The sequence below is a fragment of the Ranitomeya imitator genome, chromosome 1, assembly GCF_032444005.1.
Source record: "Ranitomeya imitator isolate aRanImi1 chromosome 1, aRanImi1.pri, whole genome shotgun sequence".
In the NCBI taxonomy this organism is placed as follows: domain Eukaryota; kingdom Metazoa; phylum Chordata; class Amphibia; order Anura; family Dendrobatidae; genus Ranitomeya; species Ranitomeya imitator.
In genome coordinates this window covers 1,070,678,476-1,070,704,709 of record NC_091282.1, presented here as the reverse complement: position 1 = coordinate 1,070,704,709, position 26,234 = coordinate 1,070,678,476, and the positions used below count along the sequence as shown (strand labels likewise).

Below are 26,234 nucleotides of genomic sequence, written 5' to 3'. Positions count from 1 at the left end.
CTCCTGGCACATGCCAACTTATATAATATGTACCATTTGGTTCTAACTCTTGAGAACCATTCAATTAACAAAAAGCTTATTGCAAAGTATTCTCCTTTTGGACCCCAATATTTTGATCTCTCAGGGGAAATAAGTATTAAATTTCCCTGAAGGGCCACCACAAGGGAAATTAGGCATTATAATTTGCCCCTTAAACTCAATGCATAATTTGTGTAACTCAAGATCATTCAAGGAATCCAGAATAAAAGATAATCCAAATTTCCTAATAGGGTATTCAAACATGGATTATCTAAACTAGATCACTCTCTGAAATATATCAGGAAGAAAGAGATGAGGGACTGATTATGTAACAAGAATTTATATGTAAAGGAAGATACATTTTTTAAAAGAATTAATCCAGTTAAATGAGAATTCCAGTGAATTTGATCTGAATAATTTCCTTGAGAATTGTGGCTTTTGGGTTACAGTCTCTGGTACATACATACTTTTCGCTACCATCACCAGAATTAGTGTATGGGATTTTTGCTGGACATTGTAGGTCCCATTTCAAAAACCGGTTCTGGAACTTATGAGTTTCAAGCTATGCCACTACTCAAATGTAGCAACGAGGGGTACATTTTAGAGTCTACAAGTCATAACAGTTTTCCAATTAAAATCGACATTAGACAGAAAAAGTTAACGGCAATCAAATGAAGGATGAATTGTATGCTCTAGGCCTCAATTCCTTTGATCTTATAAAGAAAGCATCCAGCTGTTATCCTACAAGGATGCTGTACCCAGCCATATGACCAACAGCCCATGCAGGGTAAATGTTGTATTACACGTAGGCTTTAATAATGCATGCCATCTCCATTTAATGTATGTAAATCCACCAGAACTAGTTCCTCTCAGGTTATAGAGGGGTCCAGCATTGAGAAATTGGTTGTTCAGTATTAAACATGTTTTGTATGGTTTTTATGTGTGAAATTAGAAATAATTAATATGTAAATTATTTACTACAATTCAATGCCAATTTTAATACATGTTTATTACAGAGAACCTGAGACTAAAGGTACCGTCACACTAGACGATTTTACAACGAGAACGACAACGATCCGACCAAAATAAGATCGCTGGAACGTCGCTGTTTAGGTCGCTGCAGAGATGCCAAACACACCAACCTACGAACGATGCTGGAGCGATATAGTGACGTAACAGCGACTCACAGATCGTCCTCGCTAGTCGTTTGCTCAGTGTCACACAGCAAGAGTGTAACGATCTAACGATGCAGACGTAGCCAGATAGGTGTGTTTTCTGCACAGGGAGACACCCAGGATGTGACGTTACGGCGTCCCGGAATATAAACCGCAACTCTACAGCGATTGATTCATATTGTTGGAGCGCTGTGTCTTCACGGTCTTCTGCCTTTCCAGCGTCCTGTTCGGAACGATCCTTCGCCAGCTACGATCCTCTTCTCCCGTGGACGTTCTGTCTAGAACGTATTCTACTGCAGGCGTCTTCATCGTTTCTTTTCTTGCTCATCAACGGTATGAAATGTCTTTCAGTTGTTTGTTTCTTTTGTTTATAGTTATGGCTATTCAATAATGTTTATCTATGTATATGGTGTAATGATGGATAAAACACCTCCGGCAGCCATCTTGTGCATCTGGCAAGCAGACGCACAAGATGGAGGCATTACTATGCGATTTGCAAACTCAGTTGCGCTGTCTGCCAATTTTGCACACACCATATGGAAAGGTAAACTAGCTGTCTGCCAATTTTGCACACACTATATGGAAAGGTTAACTAATTCTCTTGTGTCTGCCTTGGCTGGCCCTGGCGTGCTCCGCTAGTAAATAAAACAGCACACAACTTAAAGGAACGAAATTTTTTTTTTTTTAGAAACTGAACTGTTTTTTTTTTTTTTTCAACAAAACACTAACATCTGTCAAGAAAAACAGAAAAAAAAAACATTTTTAATGCCCGCGCGCCAAAAGGTGTCGCAGCGTGCGTCCATGTTGCTGCACTTGATGCTGCAGCAGCACTACTGTGCGCTCCAAGAGCGCTACTGTCCGCTCCAGTCCCTCTTGTTTGGCCAGCAGCTCTCTCACAGTGTCCGGTTCTGTAGATAGAAGATAGAATAAAAGTCTTTTTTTTTTGTCCTGTCCCAGAGGTCTTTTTTTTATTGGTTGCATTTTATTAGTCGCTGTCAAATGTGACATCCCACCGATAACCCCTCCCACTGTCTGTATACTTACGGAGAAGGGACGCCTGTTGTCCATCACTGGAGCTGCTGACCACCCATCCCCTGTCTCGGGCCAGAGTTCCCGGAGCTAAAAGTAATCAAAATCATATCTGTTTAACAATTGAACTCGCTGTGGGGAACCGCTCGCAGTTTATCGTCACTTACGAATGCTCGCCTCTGGGGAGAATGATGCCGAGCCGGGGGAGGAAGATGGGTAGCGGAAGGGCGGAGTAGTGGACTGCGGTGGGGTTACTGCATCTGTAATGTATACAATATTTCAGCTCACCTCTTATGTCCCATATGCCGTTATAATTTTGAAATGAATGATGGATAACTTACGTGACGGTCCAGCTTGTGGGCTGCTGCTGCTGCTGCTGGAAGATGTGGGGGAGGATAGTACCCTCTGTAGCCGGCGGCGTCTCTCTACACAAAAATAAAAGAAACACCATGTTTAGACAACAAAAGTACAGAGCTGTAGACATCACAATAAAACTAGACAATATTGACAGCAAAAGTTAGGAGCCTGAAATGAATGATGGATAACTTACGTGACGGTCCAGCTTGTGGGCTGCTGCTGGCCGCTGTGGTGGAGGTCAGTGCCCTCTGGTGCCGGCGGCGTCTTTCTACACAAAAATATTAAAAAAAAAAATCGCCATGTTTAGACAACAAAAGTACAGAGCTGTAGACATCACAATAAAACTAGACAACATTGACAGCAAAAGTTAGGAGCCTATCGAAATTCGGCAGCATCTGTAATGTATTCTATATTTCTGCTCCCCTGTAAAGTCCCATATGCAGTTATAAAATTGAAATGAATGATGGATAACTTACGTGACGGTCCAGGCTGTGGCCTGCTGCTGGCCGCTGTGGTGGAGGCCAGTGCCCTCTGGTGCCGGCGGCGTCTTTCTACACAAAAATATAAAAAAAAGAAATCGCCATGTTTAGACAACAAAAGTACAGAGCTGTAGACATCACAATAAAACTAGACAACATTGACAGCAAAAGTTAGGAGCCTATCGAAATTCGGCAGCATCTGTAATGTATTCTATATTTCTGCTCCCCTGTAAAGTCCCATATGCAGTTATAAAATTGAAATGAATGATGGATAACTTACGTGACGGTCCAGGCTGTGGCCTGCTGCTGGCCGCTGTGGTGGAGGCCAGTGCCCTCTGGTGCCGGCGGCGTCTCTCTACACAAAAAAATTAAAAAAAAGAAATCGCCATGTTTAGACAACAAAAGTACAGAGCTGTAGAAAAAAAAAAAAAAAAAGAGGCCATTTGCGGGAAGGAGTAAAAATCAATTTTGACAAGCTAAATGTAATTACATATATAGAACATAGGAAGCACCTCACGGCAGTGCACGTCTCCTGTTTCCCCCTACTGGCAGTGCGAGCAGGGTTGCCAACCTCCACGTAATGATTTCAGGCCAATCGGGATTACAATTGCGGACATCCGTATAAATTAAATATGGGGGGTGGAGATTATGGAATTCATGACCTGACCAATTTTTACGCGACAACGCATTTTTGCGCTTGGACATTATAGAAATTTGAAAAGAAAATATTAAATTTTTGTCCTCGTAAGTCCCGGACAAGTTGGCAACCACGGGCACGAGTCTCCCATTTCCCCCCGCTCGGTACCGTGCGTCTTCCAATTCCACCATTCTGATACTTGCCTTGCTTTGCCTCCGCTCGCAAGTGTGCCAGATGGAGTGGCTGCTTATAGCGCAGGTCGGCCCACTTCTTGCGCAGTTGCAGCGCACTGCGCCGGATGCTAAACCTCCTCTCCATCATTTCTGCAATGCGGCCCAGCACTGCATTCTTGTGCAAATTTGGGTGGGCAGGCCGGCTCCTCCGTCCCTCATAGTCGAGGGCATCCATCCTGTCCACAAAAAAACGCACCTCGGCCTGCCCCAGAGGAGCACAGCGCTGTCTCGCCGCCATTTTCTAAAGATAGACGCTGTACGGCACCGCCTAACCACGCCCAGAGGAGGTCCTAGCTGCGGCGCGATCGGCATCGCTATAGCGTCTCTGATTATGCACAGCGTCGCGTTTGTGACGCCGGCTCCAGACATCCTTTTTTTTTTTTGGCGTTCCCGTTACCAAGTCACAGCGTTTATTGTCTTGCTTTCAGTTTTGTAGTAGCTTGTATCGTAATTTTGGGATGTTAATGAGGTGCGGCTGTAGTGTTAAACGCTGCTTATTACACATGTAAATATAAATTTCCATTAAATCCTATGTTCACATTTCTGTAGAACAGGGCAGCGTCTGAGATGCAACGCTGAACAGATATGTGAGCACATGCCCAACGCCGCTTTTTGTGACCCATGCATTAACTTTTCCATGGTTTTAGGGTCAGAAAAAAAACATCATGCATCGTCCTCTGTGTCCTGACGCATGATTCACAAAACGATAGGGCAACACATGTTATTTCAGGCCCCTAGGTAAAATATAGTGGCACATGCATTGCCGTGGCTGCACCGAACAAAACGCTAATGTGAACTTTGCCTTATAACAAAAAAAAAAAAAAAAAAAAAAGATGTGTGAACACTATTTAACAGTATTGGTTGTCTTGTGTCACTTTAGCAAATCATATGTAATAATTATTTTTTATTGTGCTTTTTCAGGTTGCCATGTCTCTTTCGGATGTACCTGCGATTGTAGCGGCTGCATTGCTGTTAGAAGCTCAGAACCAGCTGGAGGCTGAAGCGCGAAACAATCGTGCAAAGCGACAGCGCCGCATGTGGACCAGACAGTGGCTGCAGAAGAGGAATCAATTGTCCCACATGGGCCTAATCAGGGAACTGAAGGAGAACAACCCGCATGATTTCAAGAACTACCTGAGAATGTCCGAGGATTCATTTAATTTCCTACTTGAAGCTGTGGAACCTTATATTAGGCGGCAAAATACAAGGATGCGAGCTGCTGTCCCTGTGGATGAGAGACTGGCTGTTACGCTCCGGTTCCTGGCGACTGGAAGGTCTATGCAAGACTTGCATTACTGCGCTGCGATTTCCCGAACCCTACTCAGCGTCATAATTCCGGAGACATGTAAAGCAATTATCTCTGCTTTACACCAAAATTACATGCCTTTCCCGGAGACCCCGGATGATTGGAAAGAGATTTCAAGGGGATTTCATGAGCAATGGCAGTTCCCTAATTGCGGGGGTGCCTTGGATGGGAAACATGTCCGCATCACCCAACCACCACACTCCGGCTCCTTTTATTATAACTATAAGGGTTATTTCAGCGTAATTCTGATGGCCCTCGTTAATGCGAACTACGAATTTGTAAGTGTGTCTGTAGGGATTAACGGGAGATTATCTGATGGCGGAGTTTTGGAGCTAACCGATTTTGGGGACCGCTTGAAAGAAAACAAACTGGCCTTGCCTCCCAACAGTGACACTACTGAAAACATGAACTTTGTGTTTGTCGGAGATGAGGCGTTCCCACTGCATCCCAACCTTTTGAAGCCATTCTCCCAGAAAACTCTGACACCTGAGCGGCGCATATTTAATTACCGGCTTTCGAGAGCTAGACGCGTTGTGGAGAATGCGTTTGGAATCATGGCAAACCGATTTCGTGTTTTCCACACTGCAATGAACATGAAACTATCGTCTATAGACTCTGTGGTTCTTGCTTGTTGCGTCCTCCACAACTTTTTGCGCCGCCGTGATGCCACTGCATACAGCCCTCCACAGTATGTAGACTCTGTTGACCCTGCAAACGGGGATATAACCCAGGGAGAATGGCGTCTAGATGAGCACAGGGTTTCTGGCCTGGAAAGTCTGGGATCCGGAAGGAACAATGATGACGCGACAAATTGCAGGGAAAAATACTGTGACTTTTTCAATGGTCCAGGGGCTGTCTCATGGCAGCACCAACAATTGTAGCGCAACTGTCGGCATATCTTTTACCATTTATTATGGATTACATTTGTTTTTGTTCATCCGCTCTCGTGTACCATTCTTTTTAGAACCCAACCAATTTCTTTGTCAAGTAACAATGTCAACATAACGATATATTGATTTATGTACATTGTCTTGTTCTTTTTATTCCATTCCAATTAAAATATTGAACTATGAAAATACTCTACTTCTGTATCAAACATATGAACCATGGGAATCAACAACCTCTTCTGCCCTAGCGCTTTCATGATGTGTGTGTGTGTGTGTGTATGTGTGTGTATATATATATATATATATATATATATATATATATACATACATATATATATATATATATACAAAATAGGAAAAAGAAGGCAGCACTCCCAAAGTTTCATGTGAAAAAAAAAATGGAGATTTAATCGACCCACATCACTGCGCGACGTTTCAGCTCACTGAACCTTTTTCAAGGCTCGAAAAAGGCTCAGGGAGCCGAAACGTCGAGCAGTGATGTGGGTCGATGAAATCTCCATATTTTTTTCACATGAAACTTTGGGAGTGCTGCCTTCTTTTTCCTATTTTGTATATATGTTGGATAAATGCTTGGACCATTGTATCCAGGGGGCTAGGCACCCGCTATTGGTGAGCATTGTGCTGTTCTATATATATATATATATATATATATATATATATATATATATATATATATATATATATATATATATATATATATATATATATATATATATATCCCGATTATAATGCATTTGGTATTGTACAGTATGCATGTCCACTTTGCATATTGCCCACCCACATAGTATTTTGCCCATCCAGAGAGCCACGTAGTATGGAGACAAATTTGAAAAATATATATATTTTATTTGTTTTCACATGACATTTTCATGTGGCACAAGGATTAATTACCGGGCGTCAGGCCAATGACTGCAGGGCAGTAGGCAGAGTGGATTATGGACGTTATAAAACTGAAGTCTATAGTGTTTTCAAGACAAGATCCCTACAAATTTTGATAGTAGGTGCCCATCTCGCTGTACCGGTCCGTGGACGTAGGAGGTCCTTGTGAAAAGTCTGCAAAAGAAGGAGGTGCAGGTGGTGTCCAGAACTGAGAATGATGTGGGCCTGGTCTGCGGACAGGAGTGCTGTGCATGGGCTCCTGTGGTGGTCCCAAATAAAACTGGCTACTGGGCTGACGCTCAGTGATGTTCAACATAGATGTGTCGCTCAGTTTTCCAGCGGCTGCCGCGTTCAGAACGTCAAACATCAATCGCTCCGCGTGAGATCGTTGGGTAACGTCCAATTTTTTTAACCGTTCCTCAACCAAGGTTGGGAATGCGGAGAGCTGGGTTGCCGCATGCTTGGACAAGATGTTGTTAGCCATTGCCAGGAGATCCACAGGTGTCCCCGCTGTCGACTTTCTTTTGCGAGATGGCCGCTGTGGACGTCTCTGATCCTCGAGACACGGGCTTCTGGAGGACTGATGGGACTGGACATCGTTCCCTTCTGGTCTTTCCCGCTGTTGAAGAGGCACCTGCGATTCAAGCAAAAAGAAAAAAAAATTAAAAGTCAATAACATACAAACAACTCAGCCTAGAGCCCCACCTCTCCAACACCTCTATTCCTGTTCATGGGAAGCTATGAGGAACTAGGTAGCAAACCACAGGGGTTACAGAGCTTTCAGAGCTGGGCTGAACTACATTGGGCAGCAATACTGTACGTACAAATGTGCGGAAGACACAATATGTTAATGTATTTATCTTTATGTTATAGACTTTGGAAATTATTAAAAATGCATTTAAAGGAGGGGGGAGTACTGTTTGGACATACTTCTCAGAACAGGAAGTGACAACTGTTATTAACAGGGGGATTAAACATGAAAAATGTGAATCATTATTATTGGAAACCATGCAGTCTCATAAACCTACAAGACACACGGCATGCTACTAGAAGGGAAGCTAGGGGGTACTTACATGCTCGTCCGGAGACTCGGGCAGGTTCTCTTCAGGCGATGGTGCACATATGCTTGTGACAGTCTGGCACGGACGAGGAATTTCCTGGTCCCGAGTGAACGCCAGCAGGTCATAGTACCACAACTTGGGCACATAGACGTCGTCAGTTCCGGCCCCAGACTTCAGCGACTTTTCCACCTTGTTCAACTCTTTTTTGTAGACTGTGCGGAGAGCCTGGATTTTTTTACGCACAATGTGTTCATCCACCGTCTCAGTGGGATGATGCTCCTTGTAGATGGCCACCAGCTTCTCATACGCATCTTTCTTTTTGTAGCGGTTGCTGTAATCCGCCGACTTTATCTTCCACAAGCAGGGCAGGGAGCGGTACATCTCTATGAGTGCCCGAACACAGTCTTGTTCATTGGCAGACATCTAAAAAAAGAATAAAAACATGAAGCAACATCAAGCAAGAAAGTTGTGGCCCCTGTGCCTTTCCTAATGTGAGCAGCCTTCTCTTGTATGGGATGGGCCGTGCGCTCTTTCCTTTTGGTAGCCACCATTTTAGGGATGGAATGGTTCGTATGCTTTTTTTATATTATTAATACCAATTTTGGGGCTTGAAAATGGCAGATTAAAAAAAAAAAAAAAATTACCATGAAAGATTTAATAAGAACGCTGATGAGTTCAAAATCTCCAACCAGGTCGCTCACAAGAAGCTAGAGAACGATGTAAAGGTCTCGATTTACAACCACGACGCTCACGAGATGTTAAATCAATACGGATCAGAATTCCAGATTTCTAAACAAGACGCTCACGAGAGGTTATAAAACAAAGACGCTGCAAAGATCTTGATTTCCAACCAGAACGCTTACGAGATGGAGAATGAACACGATGCAGAGTTGTGGATTTCCAACCTATTGCAAGATGCTCGTAGTTGAAGTACGCACAAGTGATTGAACAGTTGACTCAAGCTTTTTATATCGGAACCTTGCTATAGAACCTACCTATAGATGATCCCGCTGTGGCCTATCACAGTTCACAGGGAGACATCACACCCACTCCATTGTATAACGTTATGGCGTCACCATTTTTTTTTTATTAAATAAAGTAAAAGCCTTTTTTTGTAATGGCTGTTGTAATCCCCATGTAGGCTGTTGCGACAGATGGCATCTCCTTTTGTAAAGTCATGTTATGGCGTCACCTTTTTTAATGTCATTATGTCCTCCCCTTTGTCATTGTAATGTATTATAAAGACCCCCTTTATTTATAATGTAGACACCACATCACAGACTATTGCGACACAATGGCATCTCCTTTGTAAAGTCATGTCCTGAGGTCACTTTTTTAATGTTATAATGTAATGTAAAGGCGTCTCCTTTTGTAATTGTTATGTATTGTAAAGACCTCTTTTATGGAATGTACACACCACCTCCCAGGCTTTATCAGGACAGAGGGAGTCACCTTTTGTAATAGCGTATCCTTTTTTTTATTTTAGGTAATACTTTATCACTTGGCGGTCCCCTATCCTTTGTAATTGCATATTTTAATATTAATATATTAATATATATTAATATATTGTATTAATCAGGCGATATGTATTGGACCTAGGCTATCATAGTATGGGAAGTTTATGTGATCGTGGTAAATTGATATTTTCCAAGAAAACGTTTAAAATTTAAATCTATTACGGGCGTCACTGCAATGTATTGTAAAGGCGTCTCCTTTTTAATGTACAACGCCTACCTGGCTAGAGCAAGACGCTGCGACGGCCCCTATGATCGTTGCTGGCGTCGTTGCTTTTGGTGTCAAACACAACGATACACGCCAATCGAACGACAAAATAAAGTTCTGAACTTTCAGCGCCGACTAGCGACATCACAGCGGGATCCAGATCGCTGCTGCGTGTCAAACACAACGATATCGCTAACGAGGACGCTGTTACGTCACAGATCGTTGTCGTTCTCGTTGTAAAATCGTCTAGTGTGACGGTACCTTAAGGAACCCCATGCACGAAAGTTAGCTGTTGACAAAACAATGGTTAAGCTGATTGTGCGGCCGGCATCTTCTCCATATTCAGCAGCGCTTGTTGTTTTCTCTATGAATTAGCTGCTACCTGACTCCTCTGGCAGCGACTTACCTTACCGAGAGCAAAAGGATCAGAAGTCCAAAATTAGACATGCCAAATAATTATCCTTACACATCATCTGACAAAGGAGAGAAGGCTGAACACAGTAGATTGTTAAGAATAAATGCTGGGGAGAGAAAATGGCGTACAATAGGGTTTTATCCATATAGAATCAGGGTATAAGTGTTAGATTGTGCTAACCTGATTGCACTTCTTTTATGCGTGTAGGTAGTTTAATCAGCTGCTGCAGATCCATGGGATGCAATCTAACCCTGAAAAATCTATGTTCAGAAAAAATGTTGGTGGAGATGTTCTATGCTGCTGAATGGTTATAAAATGACGTCAGTCCAAGATGAATTTAATAAACATGACATGTGGTGCTTCTCTTTCTTCAAGTTCATGTAACTTTGAAACGCGTTGAATGAAAGCCACAATTTATTTATTATATTCATCTTGGACTGGTGTTTTTTAAACCATTCAGTAGCGCAGAGGATCTCCACCAACATTTCTTCTGAACACTGTAGATTGTGGTCTGTGATGCAAATATCGGTGAGTTCGACCTATGTCACTATATTATGTATGAGGGCGTTCAGACATACTGTTCATTTAACTGTAACATTTGGGAGCGATATACTTAACACTTACTACCTTTTAGCAACTGGGTAGAAGAAGAGTAACTATAAATGAGAACAGTTTCTTAACACTCCGTTTGAGAAATTCATCCATCATCTCTGTTTTTCTTCCCAACAGTAGAAGTGTTCATAAGCATAATCACATTCTCCTTGGTTGTATAGAGCCAGAGGCCACAAGTAAACTGTTTTATTCCAGTCTGCATTAACTTGCATCTTTGCAAAATATATACACAAGAGAGCACATGTCAACACAGTGTAGTGCATGCATATACAAAAGTGCACGTTGTCTCGATCTCCCTCAATGTTTATATATTTCCTGCTCTGTACTACTTTTATGGCAAAATTATATTTCTGCATTTTTTTACTTTTTAATCACTCATTTGGAATGCCTCAGGATGCTGTAACCTTTGCTTTCATAATAAAACTTACTATAGAGATTGTAATTCTTCTCTTCCTGCATTTCAGCTTATCTCAAAGTAAATAACAAGGGACTCAAACTTTATTAAATTATTTATAGCAGAATTTTATTTCAGTCATTTAAAAACAGTATGAAGCCTATGAAACTGAAGACACAAAGCTTGGAAATCTTGAAGAATGTGGTTTCAATTTGAATAAATATATATATATATATATATATATATATATATACAGTATCATATATATTAGAGATGAGCAATTTGACTCTTGCTGCCCTGGTCTGGTATCCAATCTGGTCTTCTATGGAAGCAAGCCCCATCTCTATGCTCGGCATTCTCGACCCTGACTACCACTGGTGCCTACTAGTCCACACAATCTCATTACATCACGACTAGAGATGAGAAAATATTTCAATGTTTGGTTCAGATTTTGGTCGCCAAATTTTCAACATTTGTCTATTTATTCATCAAAGATGAAAACATAGCAGAACGCCATTGAAGTCAATGGGAGGCAAAATTAAACACATACACAATACCTTCAAACAGACCCAAAAGCTGCCAAAACACATCAAATTAGGGGAAGACACCTGGAAAGTGGCCTCAATTCACACACAGTAAAAATTTTAGAATGGCATAGCAGCAATCAACCATTCATGAGGTATCAGGATCTGGGACAGCATTTACAGCTTTGAATTGAGCATCAAATTAAGATGAGGTGGGTGAGGGATCGGTGTAGGCCTGCTGTGTGGGAGCCCTGATACCACATGCAACAGCTCAACTTGTTTTGATGCTCAGCCACACTCAAATAGCACAAATATCAGTTTTGTAGACTACTATTGTCAGAAAAATGTAAGGAAAGTAACACGGGTACTTGACTCAAAAGAGCGGAGGCCTGCAGGTGTTGGAGGCTTGCTGCTACAGACCACACACATGAAAGCAACCCAACCAGCAATCTATACATTCCAAAAATTAGTGGCAGACACCATCAAAGTGGCATTAAATTCACCAGAGTAGAAATAGTATAATAGAGACCAACACCTCTTCCACTACTGCCCACCAAGCAGATGGAGAGACCCAATCAGGAGTGTTCACATTTCAAACAATTAGTGGCAGACACCACCAAAGTGGCATGAATTTTACCCCAGTAGAAATAGTATAATAGGGATAAACACACCTTCCAGTCCAGCTAACCCAGCAGATTGAGAGACCTAATCAGGATCGTTCACATTTCTACAATTATTGTCAGACAGACACCACAAAAGTGGCATCAATTTCACCACAGTAGAAATGGTATAATTTGGACCAACACATCTTCCACTACAGCCAACTCAGCAGATGGACACCTAACCAGGAGTGTTCACATTTCCAAAAATTAATGGCAGACACCGCCAAAGTGGCATCAATTTTACCATAGTAGAAATAGTATAATAGGGACCAACACATCTTCCACTACAGACAACCCAGCAGATGAACACCTAACCAGAAGTCTTCAAAATTTAAAAAAATGAGGGCCTGACAACATCAAAGTGAACTAAATTTCACAAGAGTAGAATAGTAAAATGAGAGAACGATGGCTGCTGGACATGATGAAACCTTCAAGGCGTGAGAGGCAAGCTCAGGCCATTCATCCATTTTTGAAAGCCAAAATGTGAAAGGGTCCAAACCCTCCCTGATATTCAGTTCTAGATACTCCTGCACCATCCTCTCCATTCATTCACCAAGTGTCAGAAATGGACTCTTTTGCTGGTGCATGAGCTAGTCTAAAAATGTGTCAAAGGACTAACTGAAATTGTATCTGCCACTTACACTACTGCTGCTGCTGCTAATGTTTTGGCTTTGAAGAATTGACGTGCCAGAGTTTGGAAGTCTAAAGCTGCGATGCACACTATGTGCCTCACTGCTGTATTGGGGAAAGCCACTCTTAAGGCTGTGTAAAAGTGTGTTTCGATTCACCAGCATTCGCCGGCCCCTTTCCAGGGCGGGAAGCAACTGGCAAAATTTTGTCTGAAAATGTGGATCTAACAGAGTGGCAACCCAGTAAACACCACTATTTCAAATTATAACTATACGGGGATCATGTTGTAGATAGTGCAGCAAGAAGGCACTCATATGTTGAGCTCTTACATGAGGTCCAAGCCAATGCCAAGCAATGTGTTGGTGGCAGGGTAACACTGATGCTTATTTCCTCCACCTCTTCCTGTCAACCACAAACAACAGAGAAGGTATGATTATACTCTTCATCTGCTGAGAGTTACTCACCCATCACCTTTTCCATTTGTTGAACCTTTATTAACAGTTTGTCTGGTATCACAAGTCCCCCTTGATCGCAGTAATCCACCCTCCCTTGGCACCCTCCTGTTTGACGACAGTCTGGAACTTTGAGACAATGTTATCCCTTCTGTATCCTCCTCTGCTTCCTCCTCTACCTCTGGGACCAAAGAGTCTGCTCCGGCATATAGATGACCAGAATAGTGATGCAGATGATGGCATCATCAGCGCTAACCATCTTAGTAGCCATTTTGAAACTGTGCAGAAGGGTGCAGAGGTTCTTAATATGTGTCCACTCTGTAAATGTAATATGCACCATGTCCGTACTGCATTGGCCCAGGCTATATGACATGACATACTGTTTCAGGGCTGGTTGCTGCTGCCACCGTCGCTGCAACATGTGCAGAGTGGAATTCCACCATGTCGGCATATCGCATATCAACCTGTTAACTGGCATGAACAAAGACCTCTGTATTGCTGCAAGTCGATGACCTGAGGGGTGTGAATGGCGGAAGTGAGCACACAGCTACTGTGCTTTTTGCAGCAGCTCACCCAGGCCATGCTAAGCAAGTGTGAGAGCTTGCCTTGGCGTAGGGCCGCCATCAGGTTTGCACCATTATTGGACATGGCATTCCCGGGATGCAAGTTCAGTGGAGACAGCCAGTGCTCAAAGTTGGCCTGGAAAGCTGTCCACAACTATTCAGCTGTATGACTGGAATCTCCAAGGCATATCAATTTTAGCACTGCCTAATTGTGGTGAGCCCTGGCTGCACAGTACAGAGTTAGTGGGGATTCGCTATGCACTGTTGGAATGCATGTCTCATTAAAGGGAACCTGTCACCCCGAAAATTGCGGGTGAGGTAAGCCCACCGGCATCAGGGGCTCATCTACAGCATTCTGTAATGCTGTAGATAAGCCCCCGATGTAACCTGAAAGAGGAGAAAAAGACGTTAGATTATACTCACCCAGGGGCGGTCCCGCTGCTGGTCCGGTCGGATGGGTGTCTCAAGTCCGCTGCGGCGCCTCCCATCTTCATTCCAAGACGTCCTCTTCTGATCTTCAGCCACAGCTCTGGCGCAGGCGTACTTTGTCTGCCCTGTTGAGGGCAGAACAAAGTACTGCAGTGCGCAGACGCCGGAAAGGTCAGAGAGGCCCGGCGCCTGCGCACTGCAGTACTTTGCTCTGCCCTCAACAGGGCAGACAAAGTACGCCTGCGCCGGAGCCGTGGCTGAAGATCAGAAGAGGACGTCTTGGAATGAAGATGGGAGGCACCGCAGCGGACCAGAGACACCCATCCGACCGGACCAGCAGCGGGACCGCCCCTGGGTGAGTATAATCTAACATCTTTTTCTCCTCTTTCAGGTAACATCGGGGGCTTATCTACAGCATTACAGAATGCTGTAGATAAGCCCCTGATGCCGGTGGGCTTACCTCACCCGCGATTTTTGGGGTGACAGGTTCCCTTTAAGGCAGATGTTGAAAGTGCAGGCAGAGGCCTTAGAGGAGGTGGATTAAGCAGAAGAAGTGGAGGAAGTGTGAAATATAGAGGTTTGTTCTGCTAGTCTTGGGGATTAGGAAAAAAGCAAAATCTATATACTGACTGTTGGTCACATAGACGGTACCACTATAAATAATAATATAACAAAGCATAAGTGGAAAAAATAAAACGTAACTTTTATTGAAACTAAAGCCACACAAAAAAACTAAACCAAACACCCAAGTGAATTAAAAACTGGGGCTAAGTCTCGACCAAATGGTATGGTGACCACAGAGACTAGTTGTCCCCACATAGGACTAGAAGATTTCCTCTACAAAATGATAGAGAAATCCCGATAACCTAGGTTATGACCTATGGAAAAGCTAGAGTTGGAATAACATCCATAACACTCAGCGTCAAACCTAGCTGCATGAACAGACAATAAAAATACTCTCACCAGTAGCATGTAATATAGGCAATGCTACTGGTGGCAATATAGATAAGATAAAAGGAACAATCTCACCAGTTCCAAGACGTGGGCACAGGAGCACCGGATAATATCTGGTCAGAAGATGATCCGGAAACAACGAAGGAGATGACAATCCCTGTGTCAGTCCCTATGGGGCTATCAGTAGGCTATCCCCAGAAGCTCCTGCCCTTACAAGGGCAGTCCACAGCTACCCCTGTATAAACATGCCCTGCACTCTCCCTATAAATCCGTCCTGACGCGTTTCATCCAAGCCGATTCTTCAGGGGACTTGCTTGTGCATGGAGCTAGAGTGCCTAAATGCTGTAAAGGAGGGACATAGAGTCCTGCCACCCTCAATACTGTGTTGTAGAGAGTGGTAAAGGCATAGGGCTAGTGTTTAAATAGCAGAGGGAGGGGGTGGAACAACACGTGTTACATGACCACTTCCCTTTGGGAAATCAGATGGCAGCTGAGCGAAACCATGGCAATGATACAAACAAAATAAAGCCATGTGGGAGACCCACTGTATACTGTCATACATACTATCGGGACTACACCTGGAAAACCACATTAGTATTATGTTGGCAGTGCGGATGACGTACTTATTAGGAATTAAACATTAATGATCCTGATTTATAAGTTGAGACACTTACTATATTGAGCGCCAATGCCGGCGCTGAGAATTCCCATGTAAAAGAATACCGCACAGCTACAAATGGCGCCGCCAGTGTATCCTGTTTGCAGAGCGCAAAGCGCAAACCAGAAGTGGAGGTCGCCGAGCAACGGATAAGACGCTATGCAATGAAAGCAAATGACGGCGCAAGCGCGCCCCAGTAACAGGGTCGCCGCGCCGAACAACAATGGCGCCGCTGCTCCTTCCTGTTGTGCGAACGTACACCGGAAGCAATCGTTGCCAAGCAACGATGAAACACTAGGTAAAGCCCCCTGTAAACTTGAGATCAGCGGCCCGAGTGGAGACAACAGTGAGTAATGTCATATGCCAGTATACTGGAGAATGAAGTTGCTAGGCAAATAAAGACACTAAATAATACGCCTAATAAACTGCGCTAGTATCCCTAGTAACGGGGACACAAATGGAACCGCTGAGCCGGTGGAAAGAACCAGGGGGCGGAGAGGTGTAACGAAAAATCCAAAAGGAAAAAAGCCTGCCTTAAGGACAAATAGTGGTGTACTATAGCCATGAGACTAATGAGCCATATAAAGAGGCTACAAGCGGTGTAAACTACAAATTGAGCATAGTTATAAACAAAATAAATAAAGCCATCTGAAAACCCATACCGGGAGATACCACGGTGTATATAATGAATAAATAAATGTTGATCATGAGAATCCCATGATACAATTGGGTGGAAATGATAAGGACTTAGGCATGCTGAGATAACACTTACTGTGTCACACAACAAGAAGGACATAAAATCAGAGGCGTAGGGGGGTCAGATAAAGCAGCTATAATTAATTTGATCATTAAGACCTTGTGGACTCACTGTATTCAAGTAAAAAATCCATTTGGCCTCACGTTGTAACAACAATTGGTCCCAGTCACCTCCCCGTACAGGTTTTTTGACTTTTTCAATAGCCGTAAATTTCAGCTGACTAGTTTGGCCGTTATGTGCGGTGTTAACGTGCCTGGAGACAGAGGTGTCTCTCCCGTGTTCCACATCACCAATGTGTTCCAAAACTCTTCTCTTAAACTCCCTAATGGTCTTTCCAACGTATTTCATACCGCAGGCGCAGGATATCTTGTAGACTACCCCCTTAGTGCTACAATTCATGAATTGGTGAATTTCATAGCTTTTACCAGTAACATTGCTCTCAAAATTTATGCCTGTACCGATGTATTGGTAGGCCGCGCAGTGACCACACTTATGACACCCCTTCACTTTGCTCTTTAACCAGGTTTCCTTGACGGGGCTGACAAAATGACTGTGAACCAGTCTGTCATTAAGCGAGCGGGCCTTTCTGTAGGTAATGGCGGGGGGGGGTGTCACTAAGGTAATTGGAGATGTCAGAGTCCATCTGTAAAATGGACCAGTGTTTTTTAATGATCTCCCTTACATATGTGGCCCCGTTATCAAAAGTTGTTATAAAGCGTACTGCGTCGTTGTCCTGTGTCCTGGTAGTGGGATTCAAGAGTACTGTTCTATCTCTGCTCCTTGCCTCATGGTAAGCTTTTTTTAGAATGTTAGATGAATACCCCCTATCTAAAAAATTGCTCCTCAACTCCCTTGCATGGACCTCAAAGGTTGCATCGTCCGAGCAATTCCTCCGGACCCTGAGATATTGTCCCTTAGGGATCCCTCTTTTTAGATGATCTGGATGATGGCTATTCCAGTGAAGTAGGGCATTTGTAGCCGTAGGTTTCTTATAATTAGATGTAACCAAATTACCATCAGCCCCCTTGGTGATAACAATGTCCAGAAAAGGTAATGAGGAAGACTCAATTACGGACGTAAAAAACAGTCCGATATCGTTATGATTGAGTCTATTAACAAATGTCTCAAAGTCTTTGATAGAGCTGGTCCAAATCAGAAAGACATCATCTATGTATCGTGTCCATATTTCAGGGACACGATACATAGAGAGATCACCCCCGGGATCATCATTCCAGACCACAGTCTCCTCCCACCAGCCGAGGAAGAGGTTGGCATAGGTGGGGGCACAAGGGCTGCCCATGGCCGTCCCCCTCAGCTGGTGGTAGATCCTGCGGTCAAATGTAAAAACATTGTGTGTTAGACAAAACCTCAAAAGTCTTAGAATGAAGTGGTTATGCTCCCGAAATTGGCAGCCTCTTGCTTGTAGGAAGAAGTTAACAGCCTCCAAACCCTTCTCATGCGGGATAGAGGAGTAGAGGGCCTCCACATCTATACTTGCCAAGAAAGCATCTGGCTCAATGGTAAGACCCTCTAAGCGTCGGAGGAGATCAGGAGTATCCTTAACAAAGGACTGTAATGCGGACACAAAAGGGGACAATACACTGTCCAAATAAATGCCCGCATTTTGACACAAACTGCCCACCCCGGACACAATGGGCCTGCCTTTTAGTGGGTTAAGGCCCTTGTGTACCTTGGGGAGGCAGTAAAAAGTGGCCATAACGGGATGACATGGTAAAATAAAGTCAAACTCAGTTTTGCTTATGACACCACTTTCCAAACCCTCCTGTAGAATGAGACGAAGTTCCTCCCGATAGAACATACTTGGGCCGTGTTTGAGAATCTCATAGGAGCTTCTATCCAGAAGAATGAGTTCACACATTTGTTGATAGTGGGTTGTATCTAGGATGACAATATTGCCACCCTTATCAGAGGGCTTAATGGCAATAGAGTCATCACGTTCAAGACGATTAATTGCTTCCATCTCTTTCTTTGTGCAGTTAAATTTGCACAATATACGTGATTGTGACAGGTTTACCAAGTCTGATGTCACCAGGTTAGAGAAAATGTCAATAGCTGAGAGATCACCAGTTGGAGGAGGCATTCTATGGCTTTTCTCCTTCAACTGTGTGAAGGGGCCCATACCTTGTAAATTAGGGTCATTCTCACCAATACTGTGTAACAGTCTCACGTCAGTAAGCATGTCCATTGGAATACCAAGTTCAGAGCAGGTACGAGATTCCTGCTTATGAAAATATTTTTTCCATCTTACTTTGCGCAGAAAGAGATTAAGATCTTTTACAGTTCTGAACAGATCAAAATCACTATTAGGGACAAAAGAGAGGCCCTTCTTTAAAACAGACACTTCGTCGGCACCGATATCTCTAGCTGAGAGATTAATAATCTGAAAGTTTTTATCAGTGACCCGAACAACTGGGTCATTAGTAGACTCAGCTGAAGAGCGTACCTTTGAGATCATTTCCTCACTTGGAGGGGTCTGTTTCTTAGAGTGTAGACCTGATCTAAAACCCCCCCCCCCCGGAGGTGTTATCTGGTCTATCGGAGTGACCCTTTGCTCCTCGACCCCTTCCTCTCCCCCGATTTCTGCCCCTATTGGATTTACTCCTATTTTCTGGCTCTGAAAAATCAGTGTCTGTTGAAGACAGTTCAGTATCACGATCAAGGGGAGTAGGTCTAGGGGTCAAGACGAGATAGGCCTTATTCTCCTTAAAATCCTGCATGTCTCGCATATACTGGCGATGTTTCCTCTCTTTAAGATGGTACTGGAAACGCTCAATGTGTGTCTGTAATTTAGTCTCTTTTAACGTAAAGTCAGTTTCTGTGGAAAAATTTTTTGTGATCTCTATCTGTTCCCTGAGTTTGTCATTCAGGGCGGCTAAAGATAACTTCTCTTCCTCAAGCAATAATTGCATAAAGCGAAAAGAACTCTCAGTTGCCTCTTTCTCCCACTTATGTGTAAAAGTGGGGCTTTTGTGTTGATTACCTGCTGACAGATTGATACGTAAACCTCGTGGGACAATTCTAGCCTTTAAGTAACTCTCCAAGCTTTGCACCTCCCACCACGAGGTGATTTGATCACGATAGATTTGCTGGAGTTCCTTAAAGGCTACATTATAGGTGGGAAGGTACTTTTTTTGTACAAAAGCCTGTTCCGAAAACACCTCCTTGGCCTCTGATATCCAACTTTCAGTGTTAAGGCCCACAGTCAAAAAGCCGGCCATATCGTGAATAATAAATTAGGAAAAAAGCAAAATCTATATACTGACTGTTGGTCACATAGACGGTACCACTATAAATAATAATATAACAAAGCATAAGTGGAAAAAATAAAACGTAACTTTTATTGAAACTAAAGCCACACAAAAAAACTAAACCAAACACCCAAGTGAATTAAAAACTGGGGCTAAGTCTCGACCAAATGGTATGGTGACCACAGAGACTAGTTGTCCCCACATAGGACTAGAAGATTTCCTCTACAAAATGATAGAGAAATCCCGATAACCTAGGTTATGACCTATGGAAAAGCTAGAGTTGGAATAACATCCATAACACTCAGCGTCAAACCTAGCTGCATGAACAGACAATAAAAATACTCTCACCAGTAGCATGTAATATAGGCAATGCTACTGGTGGCAATATAGATAAGATAAAAGGAACAATCTCACCAGTTCCAAGACGTGGGCACAGGAGCACCGGATAATATCTGGTCAGAAGATGATCCGGAAACAACGAAGGAGATGACAATCCCTGTGTCAGTCCCTATGGGGCTATCAGTAGGCTATCCCCAGAAGCTCCTGCCCTTACAAGGGCAGTCCACAGCTACCCCTGTATAAACATGCCCTGCACTCTCCCTATAAATCCGTCCTGACGCGTTTCATCCAAGCCGATTCTTCAGGGGACTTGCTTGTGCATGGAGCTAGAGTGCCTAAATGCTGTAAAGGAGGGACATAGAGTCCTGCCACCCTCAATACTGTGTTGTAGAGAGTGGTAAAGGCATAGGGCTAGTGTTTAAATAGCAGAGGGAGGGGGTGGAACAACACGTGTTACATGACCACTTCCCTTTGGGAAATCAGATGGCAGCTGAGCGAAACCATGGCAATGATACAAACAAAATAAAGCCATGTGGGAGACCCACTGTATACTGTCATACATACTATCGGGACTACACCTGGAAAACCACATTAGTATTATGTTGGCAGTGCGGATGACGTACTTATTAGGAATTAAACATTAATGATCCTGATTTATAAGTTGAGACACTTACTATATTGAGCGCCAATGCCGGCGCTGAGAATTCCCATGTAAAAGAATACCGCACAGCTACAAATGGCGCCGCCAGTGTATCCTGTTTGCAGAGCGCAAAGCGCAAACCAGAAGTGGAGGTCGCCGAGCAACGGATAAGACGCTATGCAATGAAAGCAAATGACGGCGCAAGCGCGCCCCAGTAACAGGGTCGCCGCGCCGAACAACAATGGCGCCGCTGCTCCTTCCTGTTGTGCGAACGTACACCGGAAGCAATCGTTGCCAAGCAACGATGAAACACTAGGTAAAGCCCCCTGTAAACTTGAGATCAGCGGCCCGAGTGGAGACAACAGTGAGTAATGTCATATGCCAGTATACTGGAGAATGAAGTTGCTAGGCAAATAAAGACACTAAATAATACGCCTAATAAACTGCGCTAGTATCCCTAGTAACGGGGACACAAATGGAACCGCTGAGCCGGTGGAAAGAACCAGGGGGCGGAGAGGTGTAACGAAAAATCCAAAAGGAAAAAAGCCTGCCTTAAGGACAAATAGTGGTGTACTATAGCCATGAGACTAATGAGCCATATAAAGAGGCTACAAGCGGTGTAAACTACAAATTGAGCATAGTTATAAACAAAATAAATAAAGCCATCTGAAAACCCATACCGGGAGATACCACGGTGTATATAATGAATAAATAAATGTTGATCATGAGAATCCCATGATACAATTGGGTGGAAATGATAAGGACTTAGGCATGCTGAGATAACACTTACTGTGTCACACAACAAGAAGGACATAAAATCAGAGGCGTAGGGGGGTCAGATAAAGCAGCTATAATTAATTTGATCATTAAGACCTTGTGGACTCACTGTATTCAAGTAAAAAATCCATTTGGCCTCACGTTGTAACAACAATTGGTCCCAGTCACCTCCCCGTACAGGTTTTTTGACTTTTTCAATAGCCGTAAATTTCAGCTGACTAGTTTGGCCGTTATGTGCGGTGTTAACGTGCCTGGAGACAGAGGTGTCTCTCCCGTGTTCCACATCACCAATGTGTTCCAAAACTCTTCTCTTAAACTCCCTAATGGTCTTTCCAACGTATTTCATACCGCAGGCGCAGGATATCTTGTAGACTACCCCCTTAGTGCTACAATTCATGAATTGGTGAATTTCATAGCTTTTACCAGTAACATTGCTCTCAAAATTTATGCCTGTACCGATGTATTGGTAGGCCGCGCAGTGACCACACTTATGACACCCCTTCACTTTGCTCTTTAACCAGGTTTCCTTGACGGGGCTGACAAAATGACTGTGAACCAGTCTGTCATTAAGCGAGCGGGCCTTTCTGTAGGTAATGGCGGGGGGGGGTGTCACTAAGGTAATTGGAGATGTCAGAGTCCATCTGTAAAATGGACCAGTGTTTTTTAATGATCTCCCTTACATATGTGGCCCCGTTATCAAAAGTTGTTATAAAGCGTACTGCGTCGTTGTCCTGTGTCCTGGTAGTGGGATTCAAGAGTACTGTTCTATCTCTGCTCCTTGCCTCATGGTAAGCTTTTTTTAGAATGTTAGATGAATACCCCCTATCTAAAAAATTGCTCCTCAACTCCCTTGCATGGACCTCAAAGGTTGCATCGTCCGAGCAATTCCTCCGGACCCTGAGATATTGTCCCTTAGGGATCCCTCTTTTTAGATGATCTGGATGATGGCTATTCCAGTGAAGTAGGGCATTTGTAGCCGTAGGTTTCTTATAATTAGATGTAACCAAATTACCATCAGCCCCCTTGGTGATAACAATGTCCAGAAAAGGTAATGAGGAAGACTCAATTACGGACGTAAAAAACAGTCCGATATCGTTATGATTGAGTCTATTAACAAATGTCTCAAAGTCTTTGATAGAGCTGGTCCAAATCAGAAAGACATCATCTATGTATCGTGTCCATATTTCAGGGACACGATACATAGAGAGATCACCCCCGGGATCATCATTCCAGACCACAGTCTCCTCCCACCAGCCGAGGAAGAGGTTGGCATAGGTGGGGGCACAAGGGCTGCCCATGGCCGTCCCCCTCAGCTGGTGGTAGATCCTGCGGTCAAATGTAAAAACATTGTGTGTTAGACAAAACCTCAAAAGTCTTAGAATGAAGTGGTTATGCTCCCGAAATTGGCAGCCTCTTGCTTGTAGGAAGAAGTTAACAGCCTCCAAACCCTTCTCATGCGGGATAGAGGAGTAGAGGGCCTCCACATCTATACTTGCCAAGAAAGCATCTGGCTCAATGGTAAGACCCTCTAAGCGTCGGAGGAGATCAGGAGTATCCTTAACAAAGGACTGTAATGCGGACACAAAAGGGGACAATACACTGTCCAAATAAATGCCCGCATTTTGACACAAACTGCCCACCCCGGACACAATGGGCCTGCCTTTTAGTGGGTTAAGGCCCTTGTGTACCTTGGGGAGGCAGTAAAAAGTGGCCATAACGGGATGACATGGTAAAATAAAGTCAAACTCAGTTTTGCTTATGACACCACTTTCCAAACCCTCCTGTAGAATGAGACGAAGTTCCTCCCGATAGAACATACTTGGGCCGTGTTTGAGAATCTCATAGGAGCTTCTATCCAGAAGAATGAGTTCACACATTTGTTGATAGTGGGTTGTATCTAGGATGACAATATTGCCACCCTTATCAGAGGGCTTAATGGCAATAGAGTCATCACGTTCAAGACGATTAATTGCTTCCATCTCTTTCTTTGTGCAGTTAAATTTGCACAATATACGTGATTGTGACAGGTTTACCAAGTCTGATGTCACCAGGTTAGAGAAAATGTCAATAGCTGAGAGATCACCAGTTGGAGGAGGCATTCTATGGCTTTTCTCCTTCAACTGTGTGAAGGGGCCCATACCTTGTAAATTAGGGTCATTCTCACCAATACTGTGTAACAGTCTCACGTCAGTAAGCATGTCCATTGGAATACCAAGTTCAGAGCAGGTACGAGATTCCTGCTTATGAAAATATTTTTTCCATCTTACTTTGCGCAGAAAGAGATTAAGATCTTTTACAGTTCTGAACAGATCAAAATCACTATTAGGGACAAAAGAGAGGCCCTTCTTTAAAACAGACACTTCGTCGGCACCGATATCTCTAGCTGAGAGATTAATAATCTGAAAGTTTTTATCAGTGACCCGAACAACTGGGTCATTAGTAGACTCAGCTGAAGAGCGTACCTTTGAGATCATTTCCTCACTTGGAGGGGTCTGTTTCTTAGAGTGTAGACCTGATCTAAAACCCCCCCCCCCCGGAGGTGTTATCTGGTCTATCGGAGTGACCCTTTGCTCCTCGACCCCTTCCTCTCCCCCGATTTCTGCCCCTATTGGATTTACTCCTATTTTCTGGCTCTGAAAAATCAGTGTCTGTTGAAGACAGTTCAGTATCACGATCAAGGGGAGTAGGTCTAGGGGTCAAGACGAGATAGGCCTTATTCTCCTTAAAATCCTGCATGTCTCGCATATACTGGCGATGTTTCCTCTCTTTAAGATGGTACTGGAAACGCTCAATGTGTGTCTGTAATTTAGTCTCTTTTAACGTAAAGTCAGTTTCTGTGGAAAAATTTTTTGTGATCTCTATCTGTTCCCTGAGTTTGTCATTCAGGGCGGCTAAAGATAACTTCTCTTCCTCAAGCAATAATTGCATAAAGCGAAAAGAACTCTCAGTTGCCTCTTTCTCCCACTTATGTGTAAAAGTGGGGCTTTTGTGTTGATTACCTGCTGACAGATTGATACGTAAACCTCGTGGGACAATTCTAGCCTTTAAGTAACTCTCCAAGCTTTGCACCTCCCACCACGAGGTGATTTGATCACGATAGATTTGCTGGAGTTCCTTAAAGGCTACATTATAGGTGGGAAGGTACTTTTTTTGTACAAAAGCCTGTTCCGAAAACACCTCCTTGGCCTCTGATATCCAACTTTCAGTGTTAAGGCCCACAGTCAAAAAGCCGGCCATATCGTGAATAATAAATTAGGAAAAAAGCAAAATCTATATACTGACTGTTGGTCACATAGACGGTACCACTATAAATAATAATATAACAAAGCATAAGTGGAAAAAATAAAACGTAACTTTTATTGAAACTAAAGCCACACAAAAAAACTAAACCAAACACCCAAGTGAATTAAAAACTGGGGCTAAGTCTCGACCAAATGGTATGGTGACCACAGAGACTAGTTGTCCCCACATAGGACTAGAAGATTTCCTCTACAAAATGATAGAGAAATCCCGATAACCTAGGTTATGACCTATGGAAAAGCTAGAGTTGGAATAACATCCATAACACTCAGCGTCAAACCTAGCTGCATGAACAGACAATAAAAATACTCTCACCAGTAGCATGTAATATAGGCAATGCTACTGGTGGCAATATAGATAAGATAAAAGGAACAATCTCACCAGTTCCAAGACGTGGGCACAGGAGTACCGGATAATATCTGGTCAGAAGATGATCCGGAAACAACGAAGGAGACGACAATCCCTGTGTCAGTCCCTATGGGGCTATCAGTAGGCTATCCCCAGAAGCTCCTGCCCTTACAAGGGCAGTCCACAGCTACCCCTGTATAAACATGCCCTGCACTCTCCCTATAAATCCGTCCCGACGCGTTTCATCCAAGCCGATTCTTCAGGGGACGTGCTTGTGCATGGAGCTAGAGTGCCTAAATGCTGTAAAGGAGGGACATAGAGTCCTGCCACCCTCAATACTGTGTTGTAGAGAGTGGTAAAGGCATAGGGCTAGTGTTTAAATAGCAGAGGGAGGGGGTGGAACAACACGTGTTACATGACCACTTCCCTTTGGGAAATCAGATGGCAGCTGAGCGAAACCATGGCAATGATACAAACAAAATAAAGCCATGTGGGAGACCCACTGTATACTGTCATACATACTATCGGGACTACACCTGGAAAACCACATTAGTATTATGTTGGCAGTGCGGATGACGTACTTATTAGGAATTAAACATTAATGATCCTGATTTATAAGTTGAGACACTTACTATATTGAGCGCCAATGCCGGCGCTGAGAATTCCCATGTAAAAGAACACCGCACAGCTACAAATGGCGCCGCCAG

The 26,234-nt window shown here is 43.5% G+C and overlaps 2 protein-coding genes across 2 annotated transcripts; one reads left to right on the top strand and one right to left on the bottom strand.

The window, feature by feature from the left end:
- The first annotated feature begins 1,121 nt into the window (after positions 1 to 1,121).
- LOC138656875 (uncharacterized) lies at positions 1,122 to 6,354 on the top strand. The gene is made up of 2 exons (XM_069744198.1): positions 1,122 to 1,526; positions 4,850 to 6,354. Exon 2 carries the CDS (start codon positions 4,856 to 4,858, stop codon positions 6,113 to 6,115), a length of 1,260 nt encoding a protein of 419 aa, XP_069600299.1. The 5' UTR covers positions 1,122 to 1,526; positions 4,850 to 4,855; the 3' UTR covers positions 6,116 to 6,354.
- A 619-nt stretch (positions 6,355 to 6,973) lies between these two features.
- On the bottom strand, positions 6,974 to 8,671 carry LOC138656874 (uncharacterized). Its single transcript, XM_069744197.1, has 2 exons — positions 8,095 to 8,671; positions 6,974 to 7,655 (listed from the first exon to the last, which is right to left on the bottom strand). Exons 1-2 carry the CDS (start codon positions 8,503 to 8,505, stop codon positions 7,125 to 7,127), a joined length of 942 nt encoding a protein of 313 aa, XP_069600298.1. The 5' UTR covers positions 8,506 to 8,671; the 3' UTR covers positions 6,974 to 7,124.
- Positions 8,672 to 26,234: the final 17,563 nt, after the last annotated feature.

Coding starts and splice junctions, on each gene's coding strand:
- LOC138656874 (XM_069744197.1), bottom strand. CDS start 8,505: ATGTCTGCCAATGAACAAGACTGTGTTCGGGCACTCATAGAGATGTAC. Junction 7,656..8,094: donor CCGAGTCTCCGGACGAGCAT/GTAAGTACCCCC, acceptor CTTGAATCGCAG/GTGCCTCTTCAACAGCGGGA.
- LOC138656875 (XM_069744198.1), top strand. CDS start 4,856: ATGTCTCTTTCGGATGTACCTGCGATTGTAGCGGCTGCATTGCTGTTA.